This window comes from Brachyhypopomus gauderio, chromosome 16, assembly GCF_052324685.1.
Source record: "Brachyhypopomus gauderio isolate BG-103 chromosome 16, BGAUD_0.2, whole genome shotgun sequence".
Taxonomy (NCBI): Eukaryota; Metazoa; Chordata; class Actinopteri; order Gymnotiformes; family Hypopomidae; genus Brachyhypopomus; species Brachyhypopomus gauderio.
The window spans coordinates 5,678,112-5,688,422 of NC_135226.1; the positions used below are offsets into that span (position 1 = coordinate 5,678,112).

The following is a 10,311-nucleotide window of genomic DNA, read 5'->3' on the forward strand; positions in this document are numbered from 1 at the left end:
GACTGTGTTGGAAGGCGTCCTAATCCAAGAATCATTTGTATAAATCTGCTATTGCCGCAAGAGGGCATATATTTCCATTGAATATTAGGCTAGTCATCAGCGGAGCCACTCCACATTTACTAATGTTACAGAGATAAGATGAACCACATCTTTCATCTGTATCGTTTTAGCTACACTTACGTCCACTGCAAGACTTTACAAATGTGACTCACATGCACTGCAGCGCATTTCAAATAGGAGTCAATTTACATAGCATCCTAAATATCTTCGCTTTCAGTATTAATGGATTTCCCTTTCTGTATTAATGGATTACTCTTTTTAATCACCATTTTCATCTGGTTTTAATACTCTGTTCTTGGGAGGACTTTTATCTGTGTAATGGTTTCCAAGAAACAAAATACATACTGGACATTTAGTTTTCCACTTATGAAAGGCAAAGATCTCTCTGCTGATTACAAGTGAAACATAGCGTTCAACAGTTTACCAATACTGACGTACAGGGAATCAATCAGTCACTCAGTCAATTGATCAATATCTGTAATAAGAACAATATCTCCAGAGAGAAACATCAGTATGTGCAAATACACAAGCTGGATCTGTGTTATGTGCTACACAGTATTTACATTTTAATGAGTTATTGCATTAGGTTTTGTGTGGTTAAACAAGTACTTATGAATCAGAATCAAAGCACACCAGTTGTAACTTGTGAAACCTACATTCAAAATGTGAGACCCAACTCAATGGAGCGCAAAGCCAACTGACTCAGCAAAGACAAGCTTAAACTAACAACACGCCTCACGTTATGCAGTATCACACAAACATTGTTTCTCATAAAAGACAGCAGAAATAAAAGTGGTTGTCCCAGTGTCCACGTCACGGGCCAAGAAACATTAAAAATATTGTCCAAAGCAATAAATCCTGGAAACAAAAACAATGGTGATGGTCTTCATATCAGATTTCATTATTTCTTAGCAACAACAGTTACAGTCTTTGAAGTGTGTTCCAGTATAATTTTCTTTATGTACACAATTCTTTTCTGTCCAGCATCTCTACATGCTGGTGTTCTGGTTCTGGTGTCAGTTAACCCACTCCCATCATCCCAGATGTTGCATTCACCTCCGCAGAAGTGGGATTGGGCGTGGTCACCCGTCCGTGGAGCTGCAAACGTCCAGATTCCGTTTACCTGGTGCGCAGAAGAGAAGTATAAAGTCATGACAGTGAGGTAGTCACCCTCACACCGTCAGTGCCTCACCTCACACCTCACGGCGTGTTTGTGAACGACCTCAACACACAGCCATGCACACGCACACGCGCGAGTCGTACAAGCTCTTGTTCTTATTTTGTTGTCTGATGAGGAACGGTCTGGCTTTGAAGAACGACGCCACGGAGATTCTGTACTCGCACGTGGCAGATCCCGTTGAAGATGCTCCGGGAAACGCGTCTTTGAATCGCGCGCGAGGCGGCGGCAGGACGCTGGAAAACGCGGCGCAGAACAGAAGCGGTAAGTTCGCGCGCATCTCTTGCGCGCGCTATTACGCATCCATTCTTGTACTTAAAATGATTTTGAAATAGGTTTATTATGTTATTACAGTTAGATCATAACCAGAAAAAGAAAAAAAACACTGCAATGTGAACATGCATTACTGGAAGCACTAAATAAACTGTTAGAATAATTTCATAACCATGCGTGATGAAACAGCTCAGAGAATCTTGGCCAGTTTATTAATGTGATCATGAATATAGTTGTATAGTTCTTAGAAATACCCCTATCTTCATACATCCTCTTCCCCCCCCCTTGGCAATGGTTTTCTAATGCTGTCAGTAACAGGGGGAGTGCACGGTGAATGCACCGATATGCATTACACACTCCTTTATCACACACTCGGGCTGGCAGTCACAGATGAGTCTTGACAGGCTGTGTGAGTGGAGGTGTCCCGCTCTGTGTCCCTCCGCTCCGGCTGCGTTCGCCTTAAACTCCCACTACCTGGAGCTGAGAGGAACTCTCCTCCACCCCCCATTCATCACGGCCTGTCAGGCAGAAGGGGGCTCATTGTGTGAGGGACGCCCGCTGAAAGCCACTTGGCTTGGGTTGCACTGTCAGGAGCTGTGGCCCGGAGGCAGAACGGTGCTTATAGTATTACCGTCAGCACTGGCCTAATCCAACAATAAGAGGCTCTCGGACGACATCCGCCAGGTTGCTGAACCGTTTCGTAAGGCTTAGGAAGGCATGCAGGTGGGACCTCGAAGTAAAGTGCAGGGAGTGTAGTTCTCAGATGCAGGGCCTAAGGCGTTATGCGTTGTTCAGTCATTTAATGATACGAAAACACAATGTCTGCAGCGATGTTGGAGTTTGAGAACACAAACCACATTTTCTTGCCCTGTTTCCCCACAGACCGGGGCACTCTGGGCTGCAGGGAACTGCGCTCCACCAAGTACATCTCGGACGGCCAGTGCACCAGCGTCAGCCCCGTCAAAGAGCTGGTGTGTGCGGGTCAGTGCCTGCCCGCCCCGCTGCTGCCCAACTGGATCGGGCGGCGGGCGTGGGTCCGGCGGGACGGGCCGGACTGGCGCTGCGTCAACGACAAGACCCGAACCCAACGCATCCAGTTGCAGTGCCAAGACGGCAGCAGGCGCACCTACAAGATCACGGTGGTGACCGGCTGCAAGTGCAAGCGTTATCTGAGGCAGCACAACGAGTCGGCCAGCAAGCCGGAGGCGGCGGCCCTGCCTCCACGGAGGCACAAGCCCAAGGGAAAACAGAGGCACCGGGGCAGTAAGGCCAACGGCAACTGGCACGAGTCAGAGTCCTGAGACTTTGGCCTCGGAATGACTGAGATGCTGGATCACGTGTGAAAACAGGACATAAGACAGAGCTGATGAACATGAGGACGGGCTGTGTCCCCGAGGGGGACACAATGAGTGTCTTCAGTAAGGTCCTGTAGGATCTAATCTTATGCCATCCGTAATAATCCACAATGCCAGTTTGGCATTTGAATATATCTGAAATATTAATTGACCATGACTATCTCTCTGTGAGAAACTGTATCACTGGCTATTTGCAGTATATTGTATTGATAGCCAGGAAAAAAAAACTGAATATCTTTGAGAAAGATAATGTTATGTGTAAATACAGTCTGACTGATTATGTAAATATACAGCATGGATGTATTCATATGTAATACCTGTGTTGCAAGATATTGTTAAAATTTTATTAGCAAGTATTGATGTAATATATTTTTGTATTGCTATTTTCTGATATATATTCCTACATATACACTTTTTATACATGCATTAGTAATTATATTGCACTATTCCACGTGATGGCATTGTTCTCACTGTGTTAGTGTGCAAGCATTAAATGGTAATAATCTGAATGTGTCGTCTCGTTTTAGTAATCAGCCTGCCACACACTCCTACTTTTTACATTTAACTGCAAAAGACGTGTATTTCCTCATCTTATTTTAATGTGTTGTGACTATCACAAAAAAGCTTTAATCTCAGTAAAAATAAAATAAAAACATTACCAAAAAAAGAGAAAAAAAAAACCCCAGAAGAATGTCTTAGGACTGAACGGAGGTGGAGGACGTCCACCACCGCCCTCCGTGGCGAGGGACGCGGCCGCCGGTGGACAGTTCCGTCCGCCACGGTGACTTCTGAACTCTAAACTGACCCACGGTGGCGCAGCAGGGGAAACCCGGTTCAGAAAACTATCATTCTTATTACTAACACCGGTTATTAAAATAAGCACTAAAGCACCACATCTCGGTCTCTTTTCTGGAGCGAGTCTGTTGGACTGCTGCGCTGCTGCTCAGCTCCCCGGAGCTGAAGGGCCGTCTACGGGCACGTCGCTGTGGCAGAGAGGCGACACCGATTCGGTTTCGGTTATATTTGTTGTTATATTTTCGGTTATATTAGTCCTAGACATCATGACAAGCCGCCAGGCGTGTTGGCTCTCGGTATAACGTTAGCTTAATAACCTACAGGGGAAGCGTAGCCTGGCTAAGGAAGAAATGCAAGGCAACAGGGCTACATGCGACGGGCCTAGTGATCCTGGGCGTTTCCTAAAATCCAGAGCCGGTCGCGGCGACGATGCGGCGGGGCGGATGGCGGTTGGTTTCCCGGTCGCGGTAGTCCTTCCCGCAGGCGGCACCGGCGAACGAACGGGGCTGGCCACACCGAAACAGTTCTGCAGCTTGCTGAACAGACCGCTCATCAGCTATACTATCGAAACATTTGAGAGGTAGGACGAACTGAGGTATTAACTCGACCTCCTGTCGGGCGAGACGTTTTCTGGGGGGCCAGAACAACAGCTACGACAGTAACGTAGTTAACGCTCGTCTAGCGGACCGGCCGGATGTTTAGTTTAGAAAAACACGTTACGGCTGCCGGTGTTATTGGAATTACTCTAATATTCTGAAGCTAACTTAGAAAAATAATTAAAGTCGTGCATGTTTTGTTGCAACTGATTTATGCACAAGTTTGTCTCATGTAATTATTAGTGTCTGCGCCAGTGATGAATGGCTTGCAATAATGCCAGATGCAGACCTTAGTATCTGTTCAATTATGCCAGAGTTTTAAGTACAGAAGCAGATCACACTTCCATAATGAGACAGTTCTGTTAATTTTGAGTGAATAAACCACAACCAAGAGCCAAAATAATATATGCCCCTCATATATTGCTGTCCTGGCACAGCTGGTTGGCATGCAGTAAGACTGGCCCCAAACCCCCTAACCCTTACTGCTGTTTTAGGGTCCCATGGATTGAAACCATCGTGGTCGTGGTTTCTAAGGAGAGCCTCGTCCCGATGCTACACATCACTCAGAGATACCACCACACGAAGGTAAAAGTGGTAGAAGGGGGAAGAACACGACACAGGTCCATCTTCAGTGGCCTGCGAGCCTTCTGCGCGGGAGGGGGAGGCTCTCCGCTCCCCAGGCCCGAGGTGGTGCTCATCCACGACGCCGTGCGCCCCTTCGTGGACGAAGACTTTCTTCTCCAGATCACGCTGGCAGCCAAAGAACAAGGGGTCGGTGCATTCTCGCAGTCCTAAGCCACGTTTTCTGTACACAGTATCTTCTAATCTACCCTGGAACGCAACAGAGCAAATTAGACCACAAACACTAGGCTAATTTTCATCTTTTTTATTTTTAGTCAGGGCGGAAATGAGAGTATCTGGGAATGCTGTTTATTTAGCTGCACAAACACAGTGTATAGAATGAAAGTTACTACTAGGCCTAAATCTACACACAGGATCATTGTTGCTGCTCCGTGGAATTTTATTGGATGGTCCACTGAAAATCCTTTGTACTCTGTTGTAATCTTCTTTTTGTTTGCTGTTACTGAGTGAAGCACCCATCGTACCCCGAAAAAACGCCCGACTACACACACTGTTTGTTACTGGAATTTCTCCGTGCTGGGTTTTAATCAGCCAGCATAATAGTGTGGTTTTGATTCACTGTGTTGCAAAATGTTACAACTTTGAAGAGGTTTGTTTCATGGTTTCTCTCCAGCATGCTGCTTGGCTTGTTTGATTTTTCGGGGAACAGAGTCCCCCTCATGGTGTGTCAGATTTATGAGATGAGTAAGAGCTGACCACCAAATTCCAGAAAAGAGGAAAGGTGATTGCCGGTCAGTGAGGTATCGCAATGTCCAAGTGTGTGAGTAAGACTTTATTGTGCTGGTAAGGTGTTTGCCTGTGTTTCACCTGTAGTGTTTTGTGAGGTCTTTGTCTGTGCATTCCAGCTGTAGAGTTTGGTGAGGACCTTGCCAGTGTGCTTCAGCTATAGTGTCTGGTGTTTGGCTGTGAGGATCTGCTGTAGAGTGTGGGGAGGTGTTCACCTGTGTGTTTCAGCTGTAGTGTGAGGTGAGGTGTTTGGCTTTGGGGTTCAGCTGCAGTGTGTGGTGAGGTGTTTGACCGTGGGATTCAGCTGTAGTGTGAGGTGAGGTGTTTGGCTTTGGGATTCAGCTGTAGTGTGGGGTGAGGTGTTTGGCTTTGGGATTCAGCTGTAGTGTGAGGTGAGGTGTTTGGCTTTGGGGTTCAGCTGTAGTGTGTAATGAGGTGTTTGGCTTTGGGGTTAAGCCCTAGTGTGTGGTGAGGTGTTTGACCGTGGGATTCAGCTGTAGTGTGTGGTGAGGTGTTGACCTCTGTGTTTCAGCTGTGGTGTCTGGTGAGGCCTTTCAGCTGAAGTGCCCATCTTAGCCCGATTGTAAAGTAACGTCTGTTTCACGGCAGACGCAGCTATGGTGGAGTAATCCAAAGCCCTGGGAGGTCAGCGTATATCCCATGTGGCTTGCAGAATTGTGATTTAGGACATGACCGAGACCTCAGTCTGGGCCTGTGAACTGCAGCATTTATCATAACGGCTGAGTAAGAAAAGACAAAAAACACTAATGAATATGTAGTTCATGTGAGAAACGTTTACATTTACATTTTTGACATTTAGCAGATTCTCTTATCCAGAGAGACTTACAAAAGTGCTTTGTCATCTCCTTGTAAAATATTTGTCCTAGCCAGTACAGTAGGTTAGAGTTCAAGAGACCGTTGAACTAAGTGATGTCTGCTAAAATACAGACATCACTGCTGATACCTAGAAGTGCAGAAAAAGCAGTAGCTCTGTATCAGACAACGATACGTGTAATAACTATCACGACCAGACAATAACAAACAATACTAGACAAAAGTGCTATAGGTAGGATGTGGTATAGGTAGGTAGTGCTATAGGTAGGTAGTGGTATCTGCAGCACCAAGCAGTATGTGCTAGAGGATCAGTTACTGAACTGACACAGAGGAACAAAGCTACCTGCACTGTTGTCCACTAAGTTCTAAAAGGAAGCATATTTGTTTCCTTTGGGTCTTTGTTGAAACACCAGTGGGTGTTTGGAGCTGATGATGTCACATTCGAGGAATCGCTGACATGTTAAGCCTCTCCCGCCAGGCCTCAGGAGCCGTCCGTCCTCTGGTGTCCACGGTGATCGCCCCGTCCTCCGAAGGCTTCCTGGACCATTCTCTGGAGCGGGCAAAATACAGAGGAAGTGAGATGCCCCAGGGTTTCCTGTTTGATATCATCTACCAGGCCTACCAGCGGGTAAGACGTGCCTGTCACCTCCCATGGAATGGGATTACAATTTGACATCTCTGTCGTCATGGCTACAAAAGAAATGTCTCATTTAAGATGGGGAATGTCTTAATGAACCTAGGCTGCTACAGAAGTTCTTAATGTTGTCTTCTGCTCCATATGGGTCAGCACATTCCCTGAATTTATTCTTCCTGAAGGTTGCTTGGACCAGGCTTCACTGTGTGTCCCAAAACGTATCCTTCATACCTTCGCTGTGCCTGACAAGCAAAACAAATTTCATTTTGGCTGGCACAGCCCTCAAATCTCTAAAAAACAACCTAGTTTCATCTTTAAAAAGTCCAGCAATCCTTCCTCAAAACTAAAAGATTATTAGGCCTTATTGTTTGTGCTCATCTTTATAGTATACCTCAAGAAATCACAGAATTCTTCTCTCCTTCTGCAAATACAAAGATCCTTGTCTTAAGAAAACACATTATATTTAATTTGCCCAGTATTCAAAGGACATATTTGAACACATTTTACCTTGAGACTGCAACCCAGATTATAGCATTTAAAAATGTGTAGATTCAGTTATGAGAGCCAATTAGTTTATTTGCACTATTTTTGCCCCTGATGAACTGAGAGTTCGCATGTAAGCTACCTACCTGCCTCCCTAAAGGTGTTGTCTTGGGTGTGACTGTAGAGGGTTTACGTGTGATCTAGAATAATGGTTGTCGCATTGCATTTTAACCAAGAATAAGGGTCCATAGATACAGTATGTGACGCAGTGAAGTTGAGTGGTCAGATGGCAGGTCCTGTCTGTTGAGGTAGACATCTGCCACTACATCACCGCTGAACATCTTGCGTTGTTCTCCAGCAAAGAAGGTGTCTCATTGGTGGATCTGTAATTTTGAATCCAAAATATCCAGATTTTTCAGTCAAAAATGCTGCTAGTCCAGCTTTGTTATAACTTCATTTGAAATTCATTTTCTCTGCGTTTGCAACTCTCAGGTGGAAGGGTGTTGTCTTTTTAGGCCGAGACGTTGACGGACTGCTCAGAGGTGGCCAGGGGCATTAGCTGGTACTTGAGTGATGTGTTCAGTGTGACGGCCATTGAGGCCGACGTAGCTCTGGTATGTTTTCTGTCAAAGGGGTAAAATAGACACCCGACCCCCAGTGCGGTGGAGTTCAGTGAAGATAATAATGCCAGAGGTCAAATAACTGCAGGACCTGGTGTATTTTTCTCCGATAATTTACGTTGAAATCACTGAACCCTGAAAACGAACCTCTTCCTTCTACTACGGATAAAATATGAGCGCACATATTACAATCGGGATATCTCAGGTGGCGTGATTTAAATGCTGTAATCTAACTGCTGTCTCGGAGGTATGAGACAGAGGACCTTGCTAGAGCCTCAAGGCTCCTCTTTAAAAACACAAAACACAAGACCAGGAAGTGACTCACATTTTATATGTAGAAGGATTAAAAGTAAATGAAGTGATTGACACGGTCATTTCAAACAAACAGGCTGCTGGCTTCTGGTGGATATGATCCAAGCGTACGAGGGATTATCCCGTGTTTGTCCTGTCCGGGTTTCTGTCTCGTTGTTGCACACTTCTGCAGGTTTGCCTCTGATGCACTGCTTTCTCGTCTGCAGTGTACCGAGTTTGACTTTGAGTTTGGCACGGAGTGTCTGCACCTGGCCCTGCGGTACTGTGGCACCAGTGCCAGGCTGCTGGACGGACCACCAACCCTGTGGAAAGTAAGTCCATTTCTTGCGCTTTATGTTGCTGTTTATTGTGACAGCGATAATCTTTGCAATATCTTTTCAAAATCAATGGATAACTCTTCATCTGACATGTTTAAAGCCTGGCCTACGTTACTTGGACCAAAGGTTTTATGGTGTTTATTTTTTGCCTGCTGTAATTTATCAAAACGGCCACAGAACCCTCATCCAAATTGTCTTAAATTGATCAGGATACTCACAGTACACTATGCCAAAAAATATGCAAATGAACGTTTCTTAGAAAGCTCATTTGCATATTCCACCCTGCTTAGATGTCAGCAGCGCACAGGACAGTCGATTCGATTAGCCAGCGACGTGTTAGCCAGCGACGTGTTAGCCAGCGACGTGCAGTACTGCCGTTAACGTCTTCCACCTCCAAGCGGATCTCTGCACAGACATGTCTCCCTTTCTCAACGATATCAAAAGTGTTTATCTGAATGTTTCACTCTCTTTCAGGTGACATACAAACGGGATTTGGCTGCAGCAGAATCCATCATCAAGGGTATTTATTTCATTATACTCAGAATTTCTTTAGTCCATTAATACACATCAAAACATAACAGTTGACTTCTTTGTATTAGTGGGTTAATTTTTGCTCAGGGAAAGAGAAGAACCTCTTCATACTGGTAGACTAATGGGCAAATGGGTCTTCTGATTTATCTGCAGAAGATAAAATTCAGTGGTGTAAAATGTCCGTTCTGTTGTTCCTGTGTTCAGAGAGGAGTAGGAGCAGAGATCTTATAGACCCCCTTCACAAAGCTAACGTCTTTATCAGGTCACGTTTGTGGTGTTGGACCTGTGGCTCATGCATTTAGTATCTCTGCAGTAGAACAGGCTGCCTGTCTGAGCACATGGTTGTCCCTATATCCCCAGAGCAAAGTTCAATTCATTAAAATGACACTGATCAGACTTGGTCTGATGCTTTGATATGCGAGAGGGATGATTTTTGCTTTTCAAAGACCTTCCACAAGTTTATTTTCCACAGTGGTCCCGATCGTTTACTACATATAGTCTGTTCATTTACAGACTCTTCTTTTACAAGCTTATTTATTCACTGCTTGAATCAATGCAGAAACTTCATCCATATTTCTGAACGAAGGAGCAATATTTCAAATGAGCGAAGAGATGGTCCAGTGGTTTTGGGATATTTTATACTTCTGTAATTTTTGCCTTTGTTTTAATCATAATTTTTTGAAAATGAACAAATTGCTGTTCAGGATAAACAAGGCAGATAAAAGCTGTTTTTCCGCAGGTGTGTGTAGTCTTGGTGAAAGAGCCTTCTGTTCCATATTACTGGAGCTGAACATTCAAGTCCTCTTTCGTTTCCAGACACTCTGTCCATGTCAGTGTGCATCATCCCAGGAGTGCTGGCACAGAGCACCGAGCTCGCCAGCAAGCTCCAGAAATACCTGGCAGCCAACGGCACGGTAGGCTAATGGGAATAATTATCATAATAAGTCAGAGAATTA

At 45.1% G+C, this 10,311-nt stretch overlaps 2 protein-coding genes across 2 annotated transcripts in view; both read left to right on the forward strand.

Moving 5' to 3' along the window:
* Window positions 1-1,032: 1,032 nt before the first annotated feature.
* On the forward strand, window positions 1,033-3,363 carry sostdc1a (sclerostin domain containing 1a). Its single transcript, XM_076977156.1, has 2 exons — window positions 1,033-1,501; window positions 2,393-3,363. The coding sequence occupies exons 1-2, from the start codon at window positions 1,297-1,299 to the stop codon at window positions 2,809-2,811; spliced, it is 624 nt and encodes a 207-aa protein (XP_076833271.1). The 5' UTR covers window positions 1,033-1,296; the 3' UTR covers window positions 2,812-3,363.
* Window positions 3,364-3,595: 232 nt separating this feature from the next.
* crppa (CDP-L-ribitol pyrophosphorylase A) overlaps window positions 3,596-10,311 on the forward strand; it is a 22,507-nt gene continuing 15,791 nt past the window's right edge. The window contains exons 1-6 of the mRNA XM_076977151.1: window positions 3,596-4,240; window positions 4,751-5,027; window positions 6,937-7,086; window positions 8,714-8,818; window positions 9,299-9,344; window positions 10,172-10,269. Of these exons, the coding sequence (XP_076833266.1) occupies window positions 4,011-4,240; window positions 4,751-5,027; window positions 6,937-7,086; window positions 8,714-8,818; window positions 9,299-9,344; window positions 10,172-10,269 (906 nt within the window). The 5' untranslated portion in view covers window positions 3,596-4,010. The remainder of the gene's footprint in view (window positions 4,241-4,750; window positions 5,028-6,936; window positions 7,087-8,713; window positions 8,819-9,298; window positions 9,345-10,171; window positions 10,270-10,311) is intronic.